Source organism: Lepidochelys kempii, chromosome 2, assembly GCF_965140265.1.
Source record: "Lepidochelys kempii isolate rLepKem1 chromosome 2, rLepKem1.hap2, whole genome shotgun sequence".
Classification (NCBI taxonomy): domain Eukaryota; kingdom Metazoa; phylum Chordata; order Testudines; family Cheloniidae; genus Lepidochelys; species Lepidochelys kempii.
Genome location: NC_133257.1, coordinates 1,890,858 through 1,918,477, shown reverse-complemented (window position 1 = coordinate 1,918,477; position 27,620 = coordinate 1,890,858). Strand labels below are relative to the sequence as shown.

At 56.9% G+C, this 27,620-nt stretch overlaps 1 protein-coding gene across 1 annotated transcript in view; it reads right to left on the bottom strand.

The window, feature by feature from the left end:
• The window catches only part of WDR97 (WD repeat domain 97), a 71,848-nt gene that overhangs the window by 1,596 nt on the left and 42,632 nt on the right, over window positions 1–27,620 (bottom strand). The window contains 12 exon segments of the mRNA XM_073335044.1: window positions 3,107–3,168; window positions 7,194–7,387; window positions 8,487–8,561; window positions 9,659–9,824; window positions 11,733–11,854; window positions 13,648–13,845; window positions 17,814–17,957; window positions 18,753–18,887; window positions 21,809–21,946; window positions 23,431–23,562; window positions 23,818–23,973; window positions 27,299–27,454. Of these exon segments, the coding sequence (XP_073191145.1) occupies window positions 3,107–3,168; window positions 7,194–7,387; window positions 8,487–8,561; window positions 9,659–9,824; window positions 11,733–11,854; window positions 13,648–13,845; window positions 17,814–17,957; window positions 18,753–18,887; window positions 21,809–21,946; window positions 23,431–23,562; window positions 23,818–23,973; window positions 27,299–27,454 (1,678 nt within the window).

Below are 27,620 nucleotides of genomic sequence, written 5' to 3'. Positions count from 1 at the left end.
GTTAATTAGCCCCCTTCTCAATCTACATAAACCCCTTCAGGGCAAGTGCGGGGTGAACACCCCATCACTTCCTCAGATGAAGTGAGCTGTAGCTCACGAAAGCTTATGCTCTAATAAATTTGTTAGTCTCTAAGGTGCCACAAGCCCTCCTTTTCTTTTTATAGGACTGAGGGTAGATCATGAATAGGAGGCAGCATTGCTTTATAAATCCCCGGAATCACCGGCAATTACCATCAAACCGTTCCGGCAGTGGTATCAGGGAACAGGGCAGCACGAGCCCTGTCTGGAGTGCAGCGTTTTCTGCACACAACTGCATGACTTGCTCTTGCAAGAGCTGGTTCTCCAAGGTCCATTGGATGACCCAGGCCTGCAGGGCTTAGCTGTCTGCCTGAAGATGGATGGCCCACTTGAACACATCCAGTGCTCCTGAAGGGTTAGCGAGGTCCATTCCACTGACCGGGCCCATTCCTGTAGCCTCAGTGGAATATGTAAACTGGGGTGTGGGTGGTCTGACCAAGTGGTCAGAGCAGGAGTCAGGAGTCAAGCCGGATCAGACCCCAGGAGGTCAGAGTCCAAGGCAAACGACAGGGCAAAACCGAGAGTCAGATGTATGGAGGCAGACAGGGTCAGGTTACCAGGACATCAGGCTCTGAGACAGGCCAAAGAGCAAACCAGGAGTCAGGTGTCAGGAGATCAGTAGCAGGCAGGAGGAGCAGGTATCTCAGGGGAAACAGCCATAAGCAGGGAGAACCCAGTTGCACAGACTTCCTGTTCCTGTGCTTGAGTTAAAGAGAAGCTGGGGACCAGTCAAGACCCGCAGTGTCCAACCAATCAGATCTCTGGACTGGAGTACTCTGTCAGAGTTCACTGCTATTCCAGAAGCAGTTAGCAGGTCACTTGGGTGGCAGGCGGAAGTGCCTAGCCACAGTGGACCAGGGCTCATGATCCACAGTCCCTGATACCATCTTGAGTAATTTTGTATCATCTGCAAATTTTCCCACCTCACAGTTCACCCCCTTCTTCAGATCATTTATGAATATGTTGAACAGAACAGGTCCCAGTACAGACCCCTGGGGGACGCCACTATTTAGCTCTCTCCACTGTGAAAACTGACCTTTTATTCCTACCCTTTATTTCCTATATTTTAATCAGTTACTGATCCACGAGAATATCTTCCCTCTCGTCCCATGACAGCTTACTCTGGGTAAGAATCTTTGACCTTATCAAAGGCTTTCTGAAAGTCCAAGTACACTACATCGACAGGATCCCCCTTGTCCACGTGCTTGTTGATTCTCTCAGAGAATTCTAGTAGATTGGTGAGGCAGGATTTCCCTTTACAGAAGCCATGTGGACTCTTCTCCAACATTCATGTTCATCTACGTGTCTGATCATTCTGTTCTTTACTATAGTTTCAACCCATGTGCCTGGTACTGAAGTCAAGGCTCACCAGCTTGGAATTGCCGGAATCACCTCTGGAGCCTTTTTAAAAATTGGGTGTCATATTAACTACCTTCCAGTCATCTGGTACAGAAGCGGATTGAAATGAGAGGTTACAGACCACAGTTAGTAGTCCTGCAATTTCACATTTGAGTTCCTCCAGAACTCTTGGGTGAATCCCATCTGGTCCTGGTGATTTATTACAGTTTAATTTATCAATTTGCTCCAAAACCTCCTCTACTGACACCTCAATCTGGATCAGTTAGTCAGAACTGTCATCTAAAAGAATGGCTTGGATGTGGGAACCTCCCTCAGATCCTCTGCAGTGAAGACTAATGCAAAGCATTCATTTAGCTTGTCTACAATGGCCTTGTCTTCCTTGAGTGCTCCTTTAGCACCTTGATCATCCAGTGGCCCCACTGGTTGTTTGGCAGCTTCCTGCTTCTGATGTACTAAAAAAAATTGCAGTTAGATTTTGAGTCTTTTGCTAGCTGCTCTTCAAATTCTTTTTTGGCCTGCCTAAGTAGACTTTACACTTGTCTTGCCGGAGTTTATGCTCCTTTCTCTCTTTCTCAGTAGGATATGACTTTCAATTGTTAAAGGATGTCTTTTTGCCTCTAACCACCTATTTTACTCTGTTGCTGAGCCACAGTGGCATTTTTTTGGTCCTCTGACTGTTTTTTATATTTGGAGTATACGTTTAGTTTGAACCTCTATTCTCGTGTTCTTAAATAGTTAAGAGGTCAGATATGAAGCAATTTGTTTTGTGAAAACTTTTTTTTCAACATGTTCTTTGTATTAAGGTTCTACATAGTTACGAAGCCACCCATCCAAAGACACAACCACAGGAGCAACCGTTTAACTGGTTCTTCCCTGCCCCCCCCCAAACAAACTCAGCATAAAACAATTCAGAAGGGTAAGTAACACTGTTCCTAACCATGAGTTATAACACACTGATGCCCTAACACACTCAGAAAGAGTGAAATTCACTGCGTGGCAGAGGGGCTGAAAGAAGGACCATTGGAGAGCTGTGCTGGTCACCTATTCCTCCCCACCTTCTGCCCTCCCTGGGCTGGGCTGCACTGAGGGAACAGGGAGAAGCAGACTCCAGTGGGCAGGAGGAGGAGCTGAATGGGAAACTTTTGTTCATTGCCTGCAGCCCTGCTAGCAAGTGACATTCCAGCTGGCCTGAGAGAGTGTGTGACACCAGCCGCAGATGTGACTCCCGCTCCAGCTGTGGGTCACTTGGGCAGCGGGGAACTGTCAACATCTGGTTTGTTTGTTTATTCACATGTTCTTTAAAAAAAATCTAACTTATCCAGCTGTGACCCAGCGAGTCTACGTAAGTAACACTTGTTGAATTGTTACTATCGCTGGAACCCTTTTATCTCCCCTTCCACACCCATGGGTTGGCTGGTTTGTTGCATTGTCATGTCTGGTCTTAACCTGCATTGTGAGCTCGTTGGGGAAAGAGTTGTGTCCCTCTAGGTGTACTTCCCCCAGTACAACAAGGCCCTGATCTTGATTAAGGCTACAATACTAAATACAGAGCCCTGCACCTGACTGGTGAAAAGTTTTTCAGGTCACTATTAACATGGGAGAGAGACAGGCTACAAGGAGGGGAGAGGCAGAGAAAATCAGGGAGAAGGTGGTGAGAGCCACTACTTACGCTGGGATGGTCTCCTTCGCGCCATAGTGTTGGTCTCTCCTAGCCGCAAGATGGCCTGGCTCCTGGCACAGAAACAGTCGTTATTCTCTGCACTCTGCAGTGCTGGAAACTCTTTTTCTTAGACATGGAGGTGGGTGTGAAGGGAAACCCACGAGTGCCGGCCTGCTCCTGGCTGGCAGTATGACATCCCGCCCCGTAAAGCTGCTAGGTGTGATTTCTCACGGCAGTTTTACCAAACGGCGTGCAATATGGGGGTGTCCAAAGTGCAACCCATAGAATCCTATGGTGTAATGTGAACCACTGTTATCCTATTAATGACGTGTGCACTGTAGTGACCACAGGCCCCAGCACATAATGCTCCAACCTTGCCTCTTGGATACAGATGCAGCATTGCATGCTGGGACCAGTAGGCGTCATCGATCACACCTTTTGAATTAAAGATCAGGGTGGCTACAACCTGCTCCATTTTATGCTCACAAGGCATGGTCCTTAGTGGCAAATGAAGGGGGATGCAATGGAGGATGGTGTGGCCCAGAATAAAGGATAAGGTGAAGGCCTGCCTGGGAACATAGGAATTGGCAGGCTGGATCAGACCCAAGGCCCACCTGATATTTCAGTATCCTCCCTCCGACAGTGGCCAGCACTGGATGTTTCAGAGGAAGGTATAAGAATCCCGCAGAAGCGGACGTGGGATAATCTGCCCCCCCATTCGGTCTTGTCCTGGTCTCTGTTAGCTAGAGCAGGGCTCAGCAACCTGAGGCATGCGTGCCAAAGGCGGCATGCAAGCCACTTTTTAGTGGCACTCTGCTGCCAGCCGGGGTCCCAGCTGCTGTCCTCACTCAGCCCGCTGCCGGCCTGGGTGAATGGAACTCTGGGCCAGCAGCGGGCTGAGCGGGGCCGGCAGCCGGGACCCCGGCTGGCAGGGGTCGGCGGACGAAACCCCACACTGGCAGTGGGCTGAGCTGCTCAGCCCGCTGCTGGTCTGAGGTTCCGTCTGCCGCCCGCACTGCTGGCCTGGGGTTCTGGCCGCCGGCCCCTGCCAGCCGGGGTCCCAGCCGCTGGTACCGCTCTGCCCGCTGCCAGTCTGGGGTTCCGTCAGGGGGCCCCTGTAAATGTAAAATTTATTACTGGCAGGCGAAACCTGAAATTAATGAAGACTTGGCACGCCACTTCTCAAAGGTTGCCGACTCCTAAGCTAGAGATTGACTTAAGCCCTGAAGCAGGAAGTCTAATGCCCACTCCAGAATTTGTTATCGTTAATCAAAACAACTCTGGCCATTATCTTTGAAAACTCATGGCGAACCGGGGAAGTCCCGGATGACTGGAAAAAGGCTAATGTAGTGCCAATCTTTAAAAAAGGGAAGAAGGAGGATCCTGGGAACTACAGGCCAGTCAGCCTCACCTCAGTCCCTGGAAAAATCATGGAGCAGGTCCTCAAAGAATCAATCCTGAAGCACTTGCATGAGAGGAAAGTGATCAGGAACAGTCAGCATGGATTCACCAAGGGAAAGTCATGCCTGACTAATCTAATCGCCTTTTATGATGAGATTACTGGTTCTGTGGATGAAGGGAAAGCAGTGGATGTATTGTTTCTTGACTTTAGCAAAGCTTTTGACACGGTCTCCCACAGTATTCTTGTCAGCAAGTTAAGGAAGTATGGGCTGGATGAATGCACTATAAGGTGGGTAGAAAGCTGGCTAGATTGTCGGGCTCAACGGGTAGTGATCAATGGCTCTATGTCTAGTTGGCAGCCGGTATCAAGTGGAGTGCCCCAAGGGTCGATCCTGGGGCCGGTTTTGTTCAATATCTTCATAAATGATCTGGAGGATGGTGTGGATTGCACTCAGCAAATTTGCGGATGATACTAAACTGGGAGGAGTGGTAGATACGCTGGAGGGGAGGGATAGGATACAGAAGGACCTAGACAAATTGGAGGATTGGGCCAAAAGAAATCTGATGAGGTTCAATAAGGATAAGTGCAGGGTCCTGCACTTAGGACGGAAGAACCCAATGCACAGCTACAGACTAGGGACCGAATGGCTAGGCAGCAGTTCTGCGGAAAAGGACCTAGGGGTGACAGTGGACGAGAAGCTGGATATGAGTCAGCAGTGTGCCCTTGTTGCCAAGAAGGCCAATGGCATTTTGGGATGTATAAGTAGGGGCATAGCGAGCAGATCGAGGGACGTGATCGTTCCCCTCTATTCGACATTGGTGAGGCCTCATCTGGAGTACTGTGTCCAGTTTTGGGCCCCACACTTCAAGAAGGATGTGGATAAATTGGAGAGAGTCCAGCGAAGGGCAACAAAAATGATTAGGGGACTGGAACACATGAGTTATGAGGAGAGGCTGAGGGAGCTGGGATTGTTTAGCCTGCAGAAGAGAAGAATGAGGGGGGATTTGATAGCTGCTTTCAACTACCTGAAAGGGGGTTCCAAAGAGGATGGCTCTAGACTGTTCTCAATGGTAGCAGATGACAGAATGAGGAGTAATGGTCTCAAGTTGCAGTGGGGGAGGTTTAGATTGGATATTAGGAAAAACTTTTTCACTAAGAGGGTGGTGAAACACTGGAATGCGTTACCTAGGGAGGTGGTATAATCTCCTTCCTTAGAGGTTTTTAAGGTCAGGCTTGACAAAGCCCTGGCTGGGATGATTTAACTGGGAATTGGTCCTGCTTCGAGCAGGGGGTTGGACTAGATGACCTTCTGGGGTCCCTTCCAACCCTGAAATTCTATGATTCTATGCCATATAGATGTCCAATCCCTTTTTTAATCCTGGCCTCAATGACTTCCTGTAGCAGGGAGATCCACAGGCTGTTCACACATGGGGTGTGAATAAGTATTTCCTTTCCTCGGTTTTGAATGTCCCACCTTTTCATTTCACTGCATGCTCACTTGTTTTTGTGATCGGAGACAAGGAGAACTTTGATCCCGTGGCACAACGGGACAAAGTTTAGAGAAACAATTTCTTGCTACTGTGAGTGACTGTTTCATGGAAAAGCTAGAACATGCGAGAGGAGATATTCTTCACTTGGACCTAAGATACACACAGGAGCTCATTCAAGAAGTGACAGCAGCTGAGTCGCTAAGAAACAGGGATGAGATAGCATTAGGCTCACCATCCCAGAGCCAGGTAGCGTACCAAGAAGAGCTGGCCCCACAGGGAAGTTGAGCTGGTTAAATTCCCCTTGTCATGTGCCTGCTTAGAGCTGATGGGATGGGGCTCATAGGAGAACAGCACAACGTGAACAAAAATAAAATGAAACAATCTAATATTGCTTTAAAATCAGTTTAATCTAACCTAAGTTCACATCTACCCTGCAATAACACCAGCTGCCTTGGGCTCGGGCTGCAGGGCTCGGGCTGGGCTCTGGGCTGCCACAAGGGGGCAGGGTCCTAGAGCCCACGTCTCCCCTGCGATTTCATAGCCCCGCAAGCGGCATGCACCCGAGTCAGCTGACACAGGCCAGCTGTGGATGTTTTGCTGCATTGTAGATGTAGCTTAAGGCTTCAAACACTATTTGACACTAATAATTAGACAGTTATCGCACTGCATCCCTGCAGGGTACAGTGAAGGTTGTTTGGGTGCCTTAATATCTTAACAAGTTTAGACTTCTTTTAAATTTAACCCTAGGGCTGAATGGGGTGTGGCTCCAACTCCTGGCACATTTTCTGAAGCCAGGCTCTGTTTTATTGCTCTGTAACACACCCAGCATTGTTCTGATAGAAGTAAGAATAAGAGCAGTACAAAGCAACCAGACTCCACCTCCTCCCAGCACCCTAAAGAGCATGCTACAATCCTTGGCACCATGTGACTTACTTTGCCTACAGGGTTCATAAGAACAAATTGCTGCAGTCCTTTGCAATGACCACACAAAGCCCTGTGAGCAAAGCCACTGTGACCACGCAGCCTGCACTGGCCTCCTAAGTTCACATACCTCCTCCTGTTGCATAGGGTGACCAGATGTCCCGTTTTATAGAGACAGTCCCTTTTTGGGGGGACTTTTTCTTATATAGGCGCCTATTACCTCCCACCCCATGTCCTGGTTTTCCACAGTTACTATCTGGTCACCTCCTGTTGCATAACTTACCTCCCAATGAAAGGCAAGGCCATCACTGTGTTCTTGGTTTCCTGTGCTCCAGCAGAGTTTGGCTGTTTCAGATTCTCCAAATCCCTCTTCATTTGCACTTTACAGAAATGGTTTATTGCATCTATTGGCCCCAGTGACAGCTCTGAGCTGCCAGCAGATGGAAAAACCTTGCTCCTCCCTGCAGCTGTCTTAGCCTGCAAAAGGAGTGACAGACGCCGATTAACAACAGCAAGGGCTGCCTGCCTCGTGCAGGAGCTGCCGCGGGCATGACAGTGCTTCAAAATGACATGCTGCACGTGGGAGACGGACAGGCACCCGAGCCTCTGCCCGGTGCATTCGGCACTGCAGTGGTTACACCCGGTATAAAGGGCTGTTTCTGTTATACAGGAGAAAGATCCTTTGAAAGTGACAGGAAAATCCATCCTGCAGAAGCCTCGCCACACGAATAGACTGCACCCTCACCATGGTATCCGAGCCCGCAGGACACTTCCTCCCTGACGGCCAGGGCACTAGCTCTGGACGTTGCTTTGTGGGTCTGCTCACCCGGCCAGCAACTGGGGCGGTGGGGTCACGGCTCCTCTCTTCTGCGGGAGCCGCCTGTGCCAGCTCTGCCCAGGAGCTGTAACTACATCACTGCAGGCGGGGCCGGTGCAAGGATGTTTTGCACCCGAGGCGAAACTTCCACCTCCCACCCCCACCCCGCCCTGAGGCCCCCCCCCGCGGCAGCTCCCCGCTGCCCCCTCGGGGGCCGTGTGGCTACTCCCCCCGTCCCCTCGGCCCGGGGAGCCATGCGGCAACTCCCCGCCCCAGCTCACCTCTGCTCCGCCTCCTCCCCGAGCACACCGCTGCTTCTCCCGCCTTCCAGGCCTGCGGCGCCCATCAGCTGGGAGGGAGAGAAGCAGAGCAGGGCGGCGCGCTCAGAGGAGGAGGCAGAGCAAAGGTGAGCTGGGGCAGGGAGCGGTTCCCCTGCGCACAGCCCCCACACCCCTATTACTTGCTGCAGGCGGCCCTCCCCTTGCCCTCCTGCCCCAGCTCACCTCCGCTCCACCGCCGCCCCGGAGCACACTCTTGGCCACCCCCAACCACTTGGCACCCTAGGTGACTGCCTAGTTCGCCTGCTGGTTGCGCCAGCCCTGATTACAGGGCCAAGGCTGCAGATACTTGGGGAGAGGAGGAAGCAGCTGGAGCAGAGAGCTGGTGGCCTCGTCCTGGCATTGAGGCGTATGGTCTGGGAGACCCTGGGCCATGCAACAGGAGCTTGGCTTGAAGACGCCTCCACGGCACTGGCCTCACCTCTGGGCTGCTGTCAGAGAAGCGCCTTTTCCCCACCCGGGCCTGCAACGGCTCCAGCATGCTGCTCCTGTGATCCTGGAGCAAACAGACGTAACCAGTCAAACCTGAACCTCCCCATTCCCACCAACCCCCAAACTCGCAGAATCTCTTCATATAACCTGGGACTGGTTTGCTTTGATCCCACAACCTGCGGGCAGGCAGCGGTGGAGCAAACACCGGAGCAGGCAGGAGGAGGCCAGGATCAGGAAGGAAGCAGCTGGGAGAGCCTGAAGCAGAAACTTTCCAGCCCCTTTCTGCTTTGCTGCCTGACACGTTATTACCGTGATGAGCATTCGTATCACACCAGCAACGTGCTGGGCTGCAGCCCGAGGCCCGAAGAGAAGGGCCCTGCTGCAGAAGCTCCCGAGCTGGACAGAGCATCCAAATGGAGCGGGGGTGGGGAGTCTGAGGTGGCAGCAGGACTCAGCTGGGCACGTTTCTATAATAAGATTTTCAGCCTCCAGGTGAGGACCCTCGTCTGAGGAGGGACTAAGGAGGGCAGCCTGTGAGCACAGCCGCTTTGGGAGGGTGAGCCAGGCCTCCAAGCTCTGCAGATTCCCCTTTCTCTGAACTAGCCCCCCTCTCTCTAGGGGTTGGTCTACACTTAAAACCTGCACTGGCCTAGCCATGTCAGTCGGGGTGTGAAAAACCCACACCCTGGAGAGACGTCACAATGCCAACCTAACCCCAGCGTAGACAGCACGAGGTCGGCTGAGGAATTCTCCCCTTGGCCTAGCTACACCTCTCGGGCAGGTGAATTAACTCCGACAATAAGGGCCCCTCCCCTCAGCCACTGCAGCATTTCAAGTGTAGACAAGGCTTAGCCTGCTCCCTCGCTCCCCAGGAGCGCCTTCCCCAGCCCCGGCCTGCTGGTCTTTACACATGCATAATTGCTAGAGGGAAGAGACGACGACCCCACTGGGGTCCCTGCCTGGCCGCTGCTTTGAGCCCCCTGCACTAGTGCTCACAGCCCCTGGGGGGCCGGGCAGTGGTTACTTGCTTCCCACTGGCAGGAACAGACCCTCCCATGCTGAAGAGCCAAACTCCCAGTGTGCTGTCATTCCAGGCAGCCCAGGCCCAGCCCTTGGCGGGAGGGGTGGAAGGGGGGATTGGGAGGGAGGGAGGGACAGCACCTGGAAATCCTGCATCGCTCCTTCAAGCCACTGTGCGCAGATTCTCCTCAGCGCTGCCTTGGTGACAGGCTTCTCCCTGGAAAGGTCCCAAGAGTCCATCTCCTGGTAGAAATAGCGATGTGGATCCTCCAGGCCCAGCTCTATGAAAAGAGCCTTAATGGACTGCCTGAGAGCACGGGGGAAACCAGCCTTGGGAAGACATTTGTCCCTCCCCTTGGAAGCTGATGCTAGCTCAGCGAGCTCCCCAGTGTGTCCCCTGGAGGCCAGGCGAGCTGGCTTGCAGTGCGAGCCTCTGGCAGCATCAGACTGACGCCCTGTGACCATGTGAGGCAGCAGGGAGGGGGCAGTGTTGACCTGGGAATGTGCCCTGGGGATGGGAGACCTGAGAGCCTGTCACCTGAGCCAGGAGGGGGAGGGGGAGGGGGAGGTAACACCTCTGCCCAGGAATGTGACCAGAGGCTGCAGGAGGGAGCCTGCTGAGGGGGGTTTAGTTTCAGTTTTGTGCTGGGTGGAGGAACACAGGGAACCCCAGGGCTGGGGTCTAAGCTCCCTGCTCCCCCAGAAGGACGTGATTGAGGGGTCCTGGTTGTACCCACAAGCTCTGTTTTGGACTGTGTTCCTGTCGTCCAATAAACCTTCCGTTTTACTGGCTGGCTGAGAGTCTCAGTGAATCTGTGGAAGAGGGGGGCAGGGCCTGGACTCCCCCACACTCCGTGACAGGCCCCCAGGGACAGACGAGCTGCGAGCGGCTTGTGCTGTGTGTACGCCCCAGCTGACAGGCCCGGGACGGGGGGGGGGCCTTTCATCCCTTTAGATGAGGGGGTTGGAAGTGGTTCTCTGTTGCCTTGAGCAGTGATGGCTGGTGGGCCCAGCTCCCGCAGCAACCGCCTGCTCTGTGCCCCACGCCCTGCCGCAGGGGGTTGAGTTTAGCCCCGAGCCACACTATGTATTATGGGACGTCTCAGATCACACCTTGGCATGTAACATGGCAGCGTGCTAAATTCAAACACACGGGCAGTGTAGGGCAGCGGGGGCCAGCCTCACGCCCTGCCTGCATCCCCACTTCCTTCCTGCACCGCCTGCCCCCATTCCCCAGTGGTGGGCTCCTCCTGACAGATGGAAATGTGAACCAAAGTGCTCTTGGACCCCAGGCCAGCCAGAACTCAGATCCTCAGACCAAGGGGATGTGGGCTTAAATCTGTCACTGCGTGTCAGGGGGTCTCCAAGTCCCTCTCTCACTACATGCTGGCCAGAGCCTGAACCCTCAGCCCCAAGCATCCCGGCACGTTGCAACGTGCCCAGCCGTTTGCAGGCTCTCCTTCGCTCTGGGGCTGGCTGGCTTCCCCTAAGGACGGGGGCTAACACAGAAGTGAAGGGCCCCTAGGCCCCCCACCACAGACGCTGAGTTCCCAGGCACGGACTCTTCTCCTTTCGACAGGGTCCAATGGGCATCTCCTACGTGCGAGCACGTCCAGGAGCACCTGCACGCCCGTGACCCTCCCCGCCAGATCAGTGATAGCGAGAGGGAGACGCAGGATTCGATGCAGGGGCGCAGACAGCCAGGGCTGCACAGGACCCTCTCGCCAAGGGTGGGGAGACTGTGCAGAGAGGAAGCAGAGGGAAAAGAGGTGACCTGGGCCTGCCCTCATTCTGTCCTGGAGGGGCGCAGAGTTAGCCACAACTGGAATATGTTCATGACAGGTGCTACCATGTTGAGCAGCACTGGCTACTCCTCAGCTTTGGTCTTGGCTGTGCTCCCTGCCCGCTCACTGGATCGAGTGCCGCACCCCCGGGATCTCCGACAGAGCCCTTTGATTGGGGGAACAGTCACGGGAGGGGTTTGGCTAGTACTGACCGGGGATAGCCTATGAGTGCAGCACAGCCCTGGTGCAGGGCACTTTACCCAGACTTCCCTCATCTAGAGCAACCAGTGTCCCCCAGCAATGGAGCCCAAAGCTCACCCTTGTCATGGAGGCCAGGAGTCTGAGGTCACTGACGGAGTGCGTGGCTCCGTGCCCCCAGCCCACCCTTCACACTGCATGCTGGTCATCCCTGCACGCAGCCAGCCCCTCACCTGCTGGAGATGGGACTGTGCAGGAAGTATGCCATAAGCTCCAGCAGCAGCTCCTTACTGTCTCTGCAGAAGGCCATGAGGGCATTCAGGGAGGTCAGGACAAACTTTTTCTGCATCTTTTCCTGTGAAGAGAGAAGACAGAGCATTAGCCTGCCCCAGTCCCAGCGAGGAAGAAGCTTCCCCCATGGGATGCCCGGAGGCTCAGGCTGGGACTAGCAACCGAAGACCGAGAAAAACCTATTCACGTGGTAGCATGCTGGCTGATGGCGAAGTGGCAGCCAGATATGGTACGGAGCACAGGAGTTCAGGAGGCCCCTAGGGCAGGGGCATGTGGGGGGAATTCTCCTTCTTCCCTTTGAAGACCTTTGAGTCAGGGCTGCTGAGACCCTCCCTCTCTCAGAGGCCTGTAGCAGAGAGCCAGGAAGCAGCAGGCGGCTGGACTGTCATGCCCTGTCCATGACCCAGCGCAGACAGAAGGCACTAGGTAAATAGACACAGCCATGCACTGCAAATGCTAACGAGCACACAGCTACACTCCATCCCGAACCGGCACAGGCCGCCCCTCAGCAGGCTGATACAAGATCCCACTTGCGCTTGGTGCACGCGCACAAGCACATCAAATACCAGTTTGTATGAGGAGGGGTCCACGTTCCCCCGCGGGTCCATCGGGACACATTCCTCACTTCCTCTCCTAACGCACTGCGCACCATTGCCGTGCACCGAGGACCTTACCCCATCACAGTCTGCCATTGCCTTCAGTGAAGGCTGGATCTGATCCTGACCATGGCGCCTGCTACGTCCGGGGGCTGCACGCTGGGGGTGGGGGGGGTCGTGCCTGAAGTTTGTGAAGTGCTTTGAGATCCTTTGGTGAGACAGGCGATATTATCCCCATGCGTGCACCAAGCACAAACACCTGGTGCAGAGCTCCACGCACATACCTTGCACCACACGTACCAGGGCGTGTGCCCAGCACAAAGGCACAAGACACTGCCATGCATGGCCTCTGGTCAGCCATACCCATGGGCAAAGGGAACAGTTCCTGGTTTGATGTCAGCACCCTGCCTCGTTCCTTCCTCAGGGCTGGGTGGGAACAATACTAACTAGCCTGTCACCACCACTTGTTGTGGCCTTTCTACGGGTCTCGGCTTCTCCTAACTGACCCTTCACCACTTTGTTCTCAATCTGATCAATTCATTGAGCTCCACCTCAGACTGAGACTCTCAGCTCCTCAATTCTAGGACTTGCAGCTTCCTTGGGTCTCCTGGTTGGTTTCCTGGAGGCAATCTGGTGTGTTACCCCCTTGCTGTCTCAGGCCTTTCTGCCTCTCGCCCCGTCTCTGGCCTCTCCCCTTTGTAGCAGGTCTGGTTTTCTCTGTTGGTGGCAGAGGTGGGTGCCTGTCTCCATGACTGGTGGCTCTGGCAGCTGCGTGGGTTGTGATCAGACTGCTGGGCTGGAGGCAGGAGAGATGCTCTCCTCCCCTCTGACTGTGCTCCAGATGAGCCCCGTTACACAGCCACTCCTTTTAGTTCTGCTTCCAGCTCCCTGGAGATCATTGTGGGTGGCCAGGAAACTACAGGTTCTCCAGAGCTAGCAACCAATCCCCATCAGTTCTGAGGGCTCCAAGCTATACCCAGAGTAGGGTGACCAGACAGCAAGTGTGAAAAATCAGGACAGGGGGTGGGGGGTAATAGGTGCCTATAGAAGATAAAGCCCCAAATATCGAGACTGTCCCTATAAAATTGGGACATCTGGGCACCCTAACCCAGAGGGAGCCGTTTCAGACCATCCTGGGGAGCGGGTGGGGAAGGATTACCACTGCCCTTTCCCACCCAAGTGCTGCAGAGCACTGGTGTGCAGGGGTGCAGTTAGCACGGCCCTGGGGCATGCTAACCCTTCTGAACCCCGGGATCCTTACCTGTAGTTTGGGTGGGTCGCTCTTGTTCAGGATGAGCAGCAGGGCCTTGCAGACCTCACGGCCGTTCTCCACCCCGACCTGCTCATGCAGCGTTAGGATGGCCTGGACTATGTAAGTCTTTGCACTGTAATCCACGGAGAGCAGCGCCTCCAGGAGCTGGCGCACAAATCCGCTCATGCTCAGTCCCTGCAGGGAATCCTGGCAAGGGGCAAAGGGGACACTCTGAGACACTCCTTTCCCCTTTCCTCCTTTCTATGTGTGGGGAGAAAATGAGCCTGCTCAGAGCCGCCTCCCCCTGGGGCTCTGGGGGGGGTCACACCCCCAATCCCACGCCAGCTGCCCGACTTTCTGCCATGGCAAGGCACGCGCAGGTGCAGCTTTGCAGGGTTTCGGTAGGAGTATGAGGCGCAAGTGGTGTTCTCGCCCATCCTCCCCGTGGAAGGAAAAGGCCGGGGCAGGGACCGTCGAATGGTGGAAGTCAACGAATGGCTACGCAGGCGGTGTCGGAGAGAAGCCTTTGGATTCTTTGACCATGGGATGATGTTATATAAAGGAGTGCTAGGCAGAGACGGGCTCCACCTAACGAAGAGAGGGAAGAGCATCTTTGTGAGCAGGCTGGCTAACCTAGTGAGGAGGGCTTTAAACTAGGTTCACTGGGGGAAGGAGACCAAAGCCCTGAGGTAAGTGGGAAAGCGGGATACCGGGAGGAAGCACAGGCAGGAGCATGTGACAGGGGAGGGCTCCTACCTCAAACTGAGAATGAGGGGCGAACAGCAGGTTATCTCAAGTGCCTATATACAAATGCACAAAGTCTGGGAAACAAGCAGGGTGAACTGGAGGTCCTAGTAATGTCAAGGAATTATGATGTGATTGGAATAACAGAGACATGGTGGGATAACTCACACGACTGGAGTACTGTCATGGATGGGTATAAACTGTTCAGGAAGGACAGGCAGGGCAGAAAAGGTGGGGGAGTAGCACTGTATGTAAGGGAGCAGTATGACTGCTCAGAGCTCCGGTATGAAACTGCAGAAAAACCTGAGTGTCTCTGGATTAAGTTTAGAAGTGTGAGCAACAAGAGTGATGTAGTGGTGGGAGTCTGCTATAGACCACTGGACCAGGGAGATGAGGTGGATGAGGCTTTCTTCCGGCAACTCGCAGAAGCTACTAGATTGCACGCCCTGGTTCTCATGGGCGACTTTAATCATCCTGATATCTGCTGGGAGAGCAATACAATGGTGCACAGACAATCCAGGAAGTTTTTGGAAAATGTAGGGGACAATTTCCTGGTGCAAGTGCTGGAGGAGCCAACTAGGGGGGGAGCTTTTCTTGACCTGCTGCTCACAAACCGGGAAGAATTAGTAGGGGAAGCAAAAGTGGATGGAAATCTGGGAGGCAGTGACCATGAGTTGGTCGAGTTCAGGATCCTGACACAGGGAAGAAAGGTAAGCAGCAGAATACGGACCCTGGACTTCAGAAAAGCAGACTTCGACTCCCTCAGGGAACTGATGGGTAGGATCCCCTGCGGGGATAACATGAAGGGGAAAGGAGTCCAGGAGAGCTGGCTGTATTTCAAGGAATCCCTATTGAGGTTACAGGGACAAACCATCCCGATGTGTCGAAAGAATAGTAAATATGGCAGGAGACCAGCTTGGCTTAACGGTAAAATACTTGTGGATCTTAAACATAAAAAAAGAAGCTTACAAGAAGTGGAAGATTGGACAGATGACCAGGGAAGAGTATAAAAATATTGCTCGGGCATGTAGGAATGAAATCAGGAGGGCCAAATCACACCTGGAGGTGCAGCTAGCAAGAGATGTTAAGAGTAACAAGAAGGGTTTCTTCAGGTATGTTGGCAACAAGAAGAAAGCCAAGGAAAGTGTGGGCCCCTTACTGAATGAGGGAGGCAACCTAGTGACAGAGGATGTGGAAAAAGCTAATGTACTCAATGCTTTCTTCGCCTCTGTCTTCATGAACAAGGTCAGCTCTCGGACTGCTGCCTGGGCAACACAGCATTGGGAGTAGGTGGCCAGCCCTCTGTGGAGAAAGAGGTGGTTAGGGACTATTTAGAAAAGCTGGACGTGCACAAGTCCATGGGGCCGGACGAGTTGCATCCAAGAATGCGAAAGGAATTGGCGGCTGTGATTGCAGAGCCATTGGCCATTATCTCTGAAAACTCGTGGCGAACGGGGGAAGTCCCGGATGACTGGAAAAAGGCTAATGTAGTGCCAATCTTTAAAAAAGGGAAGAAGGAGGATCCTGGGAACTACAGGCCAGTCAGCCTCACCTCAGTCCCCGGAAAAATCATGGAGCAGGTCCTCAAAGAATCAATCCTGAAGCTCTTACACGAGAGGAAAGTGATCAGGAACAGTCAGCATGGATTCACCAAGGGAAGGTCATGCCTGACTAATCTAATCGCCTTCTATGATGAGATTACTGGCTCTGTGGATGAAGGGAAAGCAGTGGATGTATTGTTTCTTGACTTTAGCAAAGCTTTCGACACGGTCTCCCACAGTATTCTTGTCAGCAAGTTAAAGAAGTATGGGCTGGATGAATGCACTATAAGGTGGGTAGAAAGTTGGCTAGATTGTCGGGCTCAACGGGTAGTGATCAATGGCTCCATGTCTAGTTGGCAGCCGGTGTCAAGTGGAGTGCCCCAAGGGTTGGTCCTGGAGCCGGTTTTGTTCAATATCTTCATAAAAGATCTGGAGGATGGTGTGGATTGCACTCTCAGCAAATTTGCGGATGATACTAAGCTAGGAGGAGTGTTAGATACGGTGGCAGGTAGGGATAGGATACAGAGGGACCTAGACAAATTGGAGGATTGAGCCAAAAGAAATCTGATGAGGTTCAACAAGGATAAGTGCAGGGTCCTGCACTTAGGATGGAAGAATCCCATGCACCGCTACAGACTAGGGACCGAATGGCTCGGCAGCAGTTCTGCTGAAAAGGACCTAGGGGTGACAGTGGACGAGAAGCTGGATAGGAGTCAGCAGTGTGCCCTTGTTGCCAAGAAGGCCAATGGCATTTTGGGATGTATAAGTAGGGGCATAGGCAGCAGATCGAGGGACATGATCGTTCCCCTCTATTCGACATTGGTGAGGCCTCATCTGGAGTACTGTGTCCAGTTTTGGGCCCCACACTACAAGAAGGATGTGGAAAAATTGGAGAGAGTCCCGCGAAGGGCAACAAAAATGATTAGGGGACTGGAACAGATGACTTATGAGGAGAGGCTGAGGGAACTGGGGATGTTTAGTCTGCGGAAGAGAAGAATGAGGGGGGATTTGATAGCTGCTTTCAACTACCTGAGAGGTGGTTCCGAAGAGGATAGTTCTAGACTATTCTCAGTGGTAGAAGATGACAGGACCAGGAGTAATGGTCTCAAGTTGCAGTGGCGGAGGTTTAGGTTGGATATTAGGAAAAACTTTTTCACTAGGAGGGTGGTGAAACACTGGAATGCGTTACCTAGGGAGGTGGTAGAATCTCCTTCCTTAGAAGTTTTTAAGGTCAGGCTTGACAAAGCCCTGGCTGGGATGATTTCATTGGGGATTGGTCCTGCTTTGAGCAGAGGGTTGGACTAGATGATCTCCTGAGGTCCCTTCCAACCCTGATATTCTATGATTCTATGATCCTATGAAACGAGGCAGTGAAATTCATCAAGCCACAGAAATTAAAGTTTACTAAGCTAACCTCTGCGGTCTCCCGGGGAAAAGCAAAATGGCCTTTCAGCCTCTCGCAAGAGGCGGGAGAATGCGAAGCGGTAGCCAGTGCTGTGTGTGCACAGAGAGCCCTCCCCATGCTGTGCTGGCATGGGCCCTTCTTGCCTGCTGCCAGGGCTGAAGAGTCAGAACTCCTGGCGCCGGGGTTAACGCCAGTCCATCGATGGACAGCTTCTAAAGCACACATCATAACAATACCTGGCACTCTGCTAGCTCTGTAGCCTCCCAGTGCCGGGCCACTGTTAACTGGCTAAACCTCAGAGCCCCATGAAATAGCTCCGTCTATTACCCACTCTGTTGGGGCACTGGCTTGCGCTCAGTCACACGGCAAGCCTGTGCCACAGACGGGGTTAACCCTCGGGCGCTCCTAGCTCCCAGTCCTGTACTTTGCTCACTCGGCCACACTGCTGTGTTTGGCCAGTGACACAGACCGAGGCAGCGTCTCACCATTGAGCTGAGGACGGGGTAGATCTGCCTGAACCATTCTGTGTCCTCGAACTGGAGGATGAAGGATGGTATCTCGCCTCCGGAGGCAGAGGCCTGGGGCTGCTCAAACTCATCCGGCTGCGTCAGGAAAAAACTCGTCACACTCTGAAACAAAAGCAAAGGTGAGCCAGGAGAGCCAGCTCAGAACCACGCAGGCCAGCCCAGAGCTAGCCCGGAGCCACGCAGGCCAGCCCGGCGCCATGCAGGCCAGCCCAAAGGTAGCCCAGAGCCACACAGGCCAGCCAGAGACTGCCCAGAGCCATGCAGGCCAGCCCAGAGACTGCCCAGAGCCATGCAGGCCAGCTTGCTAGAGGTGACGAGAGCCTGGGGCAGCATAAAGAGGCCCTTTACAGGCCTCTGTCATGGAGTGTGGGGGAGTCCAGGCCCTGCATCCCTCTTCCTGGGATTCGCTGTGACTCTCAGCCAGCCAGTAAAACGGAAGGTTTATTGAACAATAGGAACACAGTCTCAAGCAGAGCTTCTGGGTACAACCAGGACCCCTCAGTCAAGTCCTTCTGGGGAAGCAGGGAGCTTAGACCCCAGCCCTGGGGTTCCCTGCGTTCCTCCACCCAGCCCCAAACTGAAACTAACCCCCCCCCAGCAGGCTCCCTCCTGCAGCCTCTGGTCACATTCCCCTCCCCGTCCTGGCTCAGGTGACAGGCTCTCAGGTCTCCCATTGAAACTCCCCTGCCACATTCCCAGGTCAACGCTCCCCCCTCCCCCTGCGACACATCCTCTCTTCTCCCTGAACACGTGTCCTTCACCAGCTATCCCGGGGGTGGCAAAGGGTGCATGCTCAGGGCACCTGGTTTTCAAGAGGAAACATCCCAGCTCAGTAAAAACCAGCTTGGGATCAATCTGGGCACAGAGGGGCCAGCTGGCAGATCCCAGACAAGTTACCTCCTTCCACTTGGGGACGGGCAGGGAAACGGATATCTTCTCTAGAATCGCCGTTGTCCTGGCCGCCTCGTCCTCTTCCTCCTCGGCGCCCTGCCGCTCCTTGCCGCGCTCAGGGCCTGCCCTCTCCACCTGACCCTAGCGAGGAGGAGGAGGAGCTGCCCCTTTCTGCCTGCTGCTGCACCCACATCCCCCTGGGCTCTGAGAGTCAAGAGGTGGGATCTCCCAGTGTCTGAATGCCGGGGAGGGCAGCCGGCTGCGAGTGCCACGGGGTGGGGCGTAGGGTGACACCCGCGCTCCCTGGCTTACCCCAGGGTATAATGCTGGCCCGGGGAGGGCAGCCGGCTGTGAGTGCCATGGGGTAGGGTGTAGGGTGACACCCGTGCTCCCTGGCTTACCCCAGGGTATAATGCTGGCCCGGGGAGGGCAGCCGGCTGTGAGTGCCACGGGTAGGGCGTAGGCTGACACCCGCGCTCCCTGGCTTACCCCAGGGTATAATGCTGGCCCGGGGAGGGCAACCGGCTGTGAGTGCCACAGGGTGGGGCATAGGGTGACACCCATGCTCCCTGGCTTACCCCAGGGTATAATGCTGGCCCGGGGAGGGCAACCGGCTGTGAGTGCCACAGGGTGGGGCATAGGGCGACACCCGCGCTCCCTGGCTTACCCCAGGGTATAATGCTGGCCCGGGGAGGGCAGCCGGCTGTGAGTGCCACGGGGTAGGGCGTAGGGTGACACCTGTGCTCCCTGGCTTACCCCAGGGTATAATGCTGGCCCGGGGAGGGCAGCCGGCTGTGAGTGCCACGGGGTAGGACGTAGGGTGACACCCGTGCTCCCTGGCTTACCCCAGGGTATAATGCTGGCCCGGGGAGGGCAGCCGGCTGTGAGTGCCACGGGGTAGGGCGTAGGCTGACACCCGCGCTCCCTGGCTTACCCCAGGGTATAATGCTGGCCCGGGGGAGGGCAACCGGCTGTGAGTGCCACAGGGTGGGGCATAGGGTGACACCCGTGCTCCCTGGCTTACCCCAGGGTATAATGCTGGCCCGGGGAGGGCAGCCGGCTGTGAGTGCCACGGGGTAGGGCGTAGGGTGACACCCGCGCTCCCTGGCTTACCCCAGGGTATAATGCTGGCCCGGGGAGGGCAACCGGCTGTGAGTGCCACAGGGTGGGGCATAGGGTGACACCCGTGCTCCCTGGCTTACCCCAGGGTATAATGCTGGCCCGGGGAGGGCAGCCGGCTGTGAGTGCCACGGGGTAGGGCGTAGGGTGACACCCGTGCTCCCTGGCTTACCCCAGGGTATAATGCTGGCCCAGGGAGGGCAGCTGGCTGTGAGCTGACACAAGACTTGTGGGAAGAGGTGAGAGGTTTTTCGCAGGAGTGAGTGGGTGAAATTCTGTGGCCTGCGTTGTGCAGGTCAGACTAGATGATCATAATGGTCTCTTCTGACCTTAGTATCTATGAATCTATGAATCTAAGAGCCGTGGGAACGGTGTCATTGCAGGAACTCACTGCTCTGCTCTCGTGACTCCGACCTTCGGACAAAAACGAGGCCCTGGGGCTCCCGCCGTAAGCCCAGCCCATGGCCAGGCCAGTCTGGGGCCTTGCTCTGCTCAAGGAGGCTGCCCTGATTCCAAGCCCTGGGGTGGGATGACGGAGCAGTGGGACAGGAGTGTGGAGACCAGCACTGACCACAGCGACTCTCCAGGAGCGAGGCTGGGCTCCTGCCTGATTCCTCTGCCCTGGTCCTTGCAGAGACTCCTCCAGGCTCCTCCTCAGTCACCTCACGCCTCTGGCTGCAGCTCAGCTCCTTCCACTGACAGGGAGGCCGGGAGATACTCTCACTCGGCAAGGGGGTAGGTTTTATGCTGTGTGTATTGAGCAGGTCTCCTGGCTCAGCCTGCAACCCCCATGCCTGCAACATCTGCCTGCCCCGCAGCTGGGAGAGGGCAGCACCACTGGCCTGCCTGCAGTGGGGCCCAGGCCACTGCCCCAGCACCCAGCGGGCCTGCCTGCGGGAGGAGCAGACCAAGAGGCAGGGAGCAGTCTCCCTGCTGGAGCCTGCAGATCACTGCACTGCAGCGCAGGGAATCCCCAGGAGATTCACAGAATCACAGAATATCAGGGTTGGAAGGGACCCCAGAAGGTCATCTAGTCCAACCCCCTGCTCAAAGCAGGACCAATTCCCAGTTAAATCATCCCAGCCAGGGCTTTGTCAAGCCTGACCTTAAAAACCTCTAAGGAAGGAGATTCTACCACCTCCCTAGGTAACGCATTCCAGTGTTTCACCACCCTCTTAGTGAAAAAGTTTTTCCTAATATCCAATCTAAACCTCCCCCACTGCAACTTGAGACCATTACTCCTCGTTCTGTCATCTGCTACCATTGAGAACAGTCTAGAGCCATCCTCTTTGGAACCCCCTTTCAGGTAGTTGAAAGCAGCTATCAAATCCCCCCTCATTCTTCTCTTCTGCAGGCTAAACAATCCCAGCTCCCTCAGCCTCTCCTCATAACTCATGTGTTCCAGTCCCCTAATCATTTTTGTTGCCCTTCGCTGGACTCTCTCCAATTTATCCACATCCTTCTTGAAGTCTGGGGCCCAAAACTGGACACAGTACTCCAGATGAGGCCTCACCAATGTCGAATAGAGGGGAACGATCACGTCCCTCGATCTGCTCGCTATGCCCCTACTTATACATCCCAAAATGCCATTGGCCTTCTTGGCAACAAGGGCACACTGCTGACTCATATCCAGCTTCTCGTCCACTGTCACCCCTAGGTCCTTTTCTGCAGAACTGCTGCCTAGCCATTCGGTCCCTAGTCTGTAGCTGTGCATTGGGTTCTTCCGTCCTAAGTGCAGGACCCTGCACTTATCCTTATTGAACCTCATCAGATTCCTTTTGGCCCAATCTAGAGCAGGACACACAACGGGGGCTCCAGACCGGAGCCCAGGGGAGAGGCTCCCCTGAGAAACAGCGAGGAGCAGCAGAGCGCTGGGGAGAGGTGTCAGGAGATCTCTGCCTATGGATAGCGCTTTCTCTCTTGGACCATCCGCACCCCTCTACCTGTTGCACTTCCAGCCACATGGCCTGCAGCGATTCCCTCGAAGACTCTATGTCATCCTGGCTCCGGAACTGCTGCATCACCACCGAATTGGGCAGGAAGCCGGATGACAGCCTGCGTACCTGCAGATGGGACAACTCCTGAGAAACAGAAACAAAACATATCAGAGAGCAGCTCGCGCTCCAGGGGCACGGCAAACCACAGCCACACGGCTGGGCCACAGCCACCACCCACGGGGGTTCCGGGCCAGGCCACGCAGCTGGGCCTCAGCCACCATCCCTGGAGGAACCGGGCCAGGCCACACGGCCAGGCTGCAACCACCATCCACGGGGGATCCAGGCCAGGCCACACAGTCAGGCTGCAACCACCACCCACGGGGAACCAGGCCAGGCACAACCACTGCCCCCCCGTGAACAGGGCCAGGAAGCGCGGCTGCTGTGTAATCACTGCCCACGGAGGATCCTGCCACGCCCCTGGGGAACTACACTGGCCTGCATGCCATTCGTGTTCTAGTCTACTTGTCAGCAGTCACAACATGCAGACATGTTCTCTTAAAGAGCCAGTCCATCCCCAGCAGAACTGGCTTTCTGGGCCAGCTCCAAAATAAGCCTCCCAGAGCTGAGCTGGAGGCCTGTCCCCGTGCACTGCATGGTCTGTGCAGGGCACCCAGGAGGGCCGGGGAATGCTGCATAGCGGCTCCTCCTCCCCTGCCTAATTCTTCAGGGGGTTGTGACAGACCCTCACCCACTGGGGGGGCACCAAGGCCTGGGCGGCCCAGGGGAGGGGCTGACAGGCCCAGAGCAGTAAATGGGAAACAGCTAAGTAGGGAGGAGCTATTCCCCAGAGCAGGACAGGCACGAAAGGGAAGAGATCAGGTGGAGAGGGCAGGCCCTGAGCAGTGCGGATGGCTCCCTGAGCAGTGCGGATGGCTCCCTGAGCAGTGTGGATGGCTCCCTGGGCAGTGCGGATGGCTCCCTGAGCAGTGTGGATGGCTCCCTGGGCAGTGCGGATAGCTCCGGAGCGATCCGCACGCCTCTGCAGGGCTCTTGGAGAGGAAGGTTCTGGCAGGAGACAACATCAGCACCTTTCACTGGAGGGCTGGGTGCTCGGATGCCCGCTGCATCCCGGCTGGGGTAACGGGCTACCCTGAGCCGGGACAGCGTGCGTGGCACTCAGAGCTGGAGGACGCAGAGGTCAGTGAGCTAGACAGCCACAGACAGGGGAAGGAAACATGCCCAGGCCTCGACAGTCGAGATCAGAGAGGAGCTAGGCAGTGGTTCTCAACCATTGACCACTGCGGGCTGCATCCAATACTACCTGTATGGCCCTGAGGATGCCCCATGGGCCGCAGCTGTGTGCTGACTGGGCCGGAGGTTGAGAAACACTGAGCTGGGACCTGGGGGTCTTCAGGACCATGGTGGCAGGTGCAGGGCCGGCTGCAGGCACCAGCTTTCCAAGCAGGTGCTTGGGGCGGCAGTCCGTGTCCTGCGGCAGCAATTCGGCGGCAGCCCCGCCACTCTTCCCGCTGCCGCGGCAATTCGGTGGCGACTGCTTGCGGTGGCAAAATGGGCAGGAGTTTGCGGTGGGATCCCCAGCAGGCTTTGCTCAGCTCACATGGGCTCACCTTGGACGTCTGACTGCTGACCTGAGACGCGGAGGGGCCATGGCTGTTGACTTTGGTGATCTGCTGTGAAGGTGACCGGCTGTGGCTGCCGGTGCGTTGGCTCTCACTGGCTGCCGCGGCCTCCTGGCGAGCCTGGGGGACCCGGACGCAGAAGGGAGTTATTCCGCTGCTCTGGCTGCATCTGCCCCTTTCTCATTCCTTCCTGTTCCCGGCCCACCTCATGCACCTGTACCCCGGCCGCGGTAGGGGAGGCTGCAGCTCAACAGCTGCCTGGCCGCTCTCTCTTTCCCCCCAGCCAGCCTGCCAGCTGCGAGGCTAGAGAGCCCCTGCCCCCCAGCCAGCCCACTGAACCCCCGACGCCTGCTCGGCATTCATCCAAGCCCTTACCTGGGATATCTGACTCCGGATCCTTGCCAGCGAGGTGCGGCGCAGGGAGTCTTCCAGCCCTCGAGAAGTGCTGGGGGTCGGAAGCCCTAAAGGTGAGCCCCGGCCTGCGGGAGGCTCCAGGGCGTCCTCTCGGCAAACCCCATCTGCCGCGGGAGCCTGGGGGACGAAGGAGCTCGCTGTCACCGTGCACGTCCCAGGTCCCACGCGCTGCACCTGTGCGGCTCGTGCACCACCGCCAGGCACCCGGCAGGAGCTTCCACTGCGGGGCACGCAGAGCCCACGGGGCCAAACCGCCCGGCACCGCCCGCGCTCCGGGGAGCAGCTGCAGCTTTGTGCAGTGGGGCTCGTGACGGGTTGTGTGTCCACAGCACAGCCACGGGGGGGCCGGGGGAGACGGGGGCAGAGAGAGCGGGGGAGCCACGGGACACCTGCTCGGGGATGGTGCTTGGACCGGACCTCCCCCACCTCCCTCACCTTCACACCCCTCCCCCCCGCACACCCCTACCCCCTCAGGCACACAGCCCTCACACCCCTACCCCCCTCATACATCCCCACACCCCTACCCCCCACACCCCTCACCTTCACACCCCTACCCCCCACACACCCCTACCCCCCGCACACACAGCCCTCACACCCCTACCCCCTCACACACACCCCACACACCCCTACCCCCCTCACACATCCCCACACACCCCTACCCCCCGCACACCCCTACCCCCTCACGCACACAGCCCTACACCCCTCCCCCCTCCCTCACCTTCACACCCCTACCCCCCGCACACCCCTACCCCCTCACGCACACAGCCCTACACCCCTCCCCCCCTCCCTCACCTTCACACCCCTACCCCCCGCACACCCCTACCCCCTCACGCACACAGCCCTACACCCCTCCCCCCCTCCCTCACCTTCACACCCCTACCCCCCGCACACCCCTACCCCCTCACGCACACAGCCCTCACACCCCTACCCCCCCTCCCTCACCTTCACACCCCTACCCCCCGCACACCCCTACCCCCTCACACACACAGCCCTCACACCCCTCCCCCCCTCCCTCACCTTCACACCCCTACCCCCCGCACACCCCTACCCCCTCACGCACACAGCCCTACACCCCTCCCCCCCCCCTCACCTTCACACCCCTACCCCCCGCACACCACTACCCCCTCACGCACACACAGCCCTCACACCCCTACCCCCCACACCCCTCACATTCACACCCCTACCCCCCACACACCCCTACCCCCTCACGCACACACAGCCCTCACACCCCTACCCCCCTCACACATCCCCACACACCCCTACCCCCCACACCCCTCACCTTCACACCCCTACCCCCTCACACACACCCCACACACCCCTATCCTCCACACCCCTACCCCCTCACACAAACACGCCTCACACTCACACCCCCACCTCTACCCCCCACACCCCTACCCCCATACACCCCTCACACCCCTACCCCCCCACACACAGACCCCTCACCTTCACACTCCTACCCCCTCACACACACCCCTCACCTTCACACCCCATACCCCCCACACCCCTCCCCTTCCACACATACACGCCTTACACTCACACCCCTCACCTTCACACCCCTACACCCACACACGCACACTCCTCACCTTCACACCCCTACCCCCTCACACACACTCATACCCCCCACACCCTCCCCCTCACACACCTCTACCCCGCCACACACACACCCCTACCCCCTCACACACCTCACACACACCCCTCCCCCCTCACACACACCCTTACCTCCGCACCGCATACTCCTACCCCCCCACACACACACCTCTACCCCCCCACAAACACCTCACCCCCACTTCCCTCACCCACACACCCACACTGCACACACCTGCTCCTAACCCTGCCCCCACCCCCCACGTGCTCCACACCCTCATCCCCCCATGACCCTCACTCCTACCCCCACTCCACTCACCACCCACACCCCCTTCACCTCATCAATCCCAGCCCACACCCTCCCTCCCTCCACAGACACACAAACCCCAACCCCCTCATCCCTTCCCCACACACACCTGCCCTCCTGCCACCCCTCACCCCCAATCCATTTCAACCCAGTGAGGCCCCAGAGGGCAACCAAGCGACAGCCCCTCGGGTCTCTGCCAGAGATGGGTCCGACCCGCCCAGAACGGGGCTGGGCTGTGGGGCCCTGGGCCCGTGGCCGGCAGAGTCTATTCCTGATCCCGTATTCCTGATCCCGTGACCGGCTGCTACACACACCCCTGCCAGCGCTCGCCCGGCCACGACACCTCAGCCAGCCCCTGCCTGACGCACACCCGGCCCCACTGGCACTGCCAGACACTGAATCGTGGCCGTCTACACACCGGCCCGGCCCCACAGCCTGCCTTCCCCATGCCTGTTCCCCAAAGACGGGCTCCATTACGGGTGTGCCAGTGGCCCAGGGTGCTCCCTAGGGAGGCGAGTACCAGGGTGAGAGGAAGGGAGGGACTCGGGCGTCTCTGGGACGTCGCTGTCCGACAGACGTGCGGAGAGGGGCGAGGCGGGTGGGTTTGGGGTCCGTGGCGACACCTTCCAGCTTCGGAGCACCGACTCCCCCCGGGAACCTCCCCAGAGACCTGGGAGGCAACAAACTGACATTCCAACCAGGTGGGACCAGGCTGAGCACCGGCACGGCCCCGTGGCGAGTAACGGGCTGGGAGACACAGCAAACTCCCCAGCCTGGCCACGCACCCCCCAGCCAGGGCCCAGCGCCTGGCGGGGAAGGGACAGGAGCAAAGGGAGCTGCGTTGTGAGCCACGTTATCACCTCCGCCAGGGCGGGGGATCAGCACACGGGCCTGGCTGCGCTGCTCTCCTGCGGGGCAGCCGCGGGGCCTGACGCAGGGCCTCTGGCAGTGGGCCACATGGAGGCCAAGTTTGTAAAGGAGAATAATCCCCCCAAGACAGACCCCTCCCAGCCAGTCAGTACCCCCAAGCCAGATTCTCCCTTCTCCTCTATAACTTGCCAGTCACCCCAGGGGACCTGGTCCCTCTCTTTCCCTGTGGTTTATGGACTGTCCTGCCGCTCTCCCCCCCACCGCCGAACAGCTGTGAGGCTAGAGAACGTAAGAATCAAAGAAGGGCCACACCAGGTCAGACCAATGGTCCATCGAGCCCAGGCAGGCCCAGCGGCCAGTGCCAGGTGCTTCCGAGGGAATGAACAGAACAGGGCCATTATCACGGGATCATTCGCTGTCATCCCCCTCCCAGCTTCTGGCAGTCAGAGGTTAGGGACACCCAGAACAGCAGGTTGTGTCCCTGCCCATCCTGGCTAATAGCCATTGATGGATCTATCCTCCCTGAACATATCTCATTCTTTTTGGAACCTCCTCCCCCAGCCAGCCCAGAGGTGAGATCAGGTGTATCCCCCGACCCCCAGCCAGGCCCGAGGCGAGATCAAATCCGGCAGCAGACCTGCTGCCTTGCCCAGCCTGCTCGGCGTCGACCCAAGCCCTTACCTGGGATATCTGACTCCGGATCCTTGCCAGCGAGGTGCGGCGCAGGGAGTCTTCCAGCCCTCGAGAAGTGCTGGGGGTCGGAAGCCCTAAAGGTGAGCCCTGGCCTGCGGGAGGCTCCAGGGCGTCCTCTCGGCAAACCCCATCTGCCGCGGGAGCCTGGGGGACGAAGGAGCTCGCTGTCACCGTGCACCGTCCCAGGTCCCACGCGCTGCACCTGTGCGGCTGCCTCGTGCACCACCCGCCAGGCACCCGGCAGGAGCTTCCACTGCGGGGCACGCAGAGCCCACGGGGCCAAACCGCCCGCACCGCCCGCGCTCCGGGG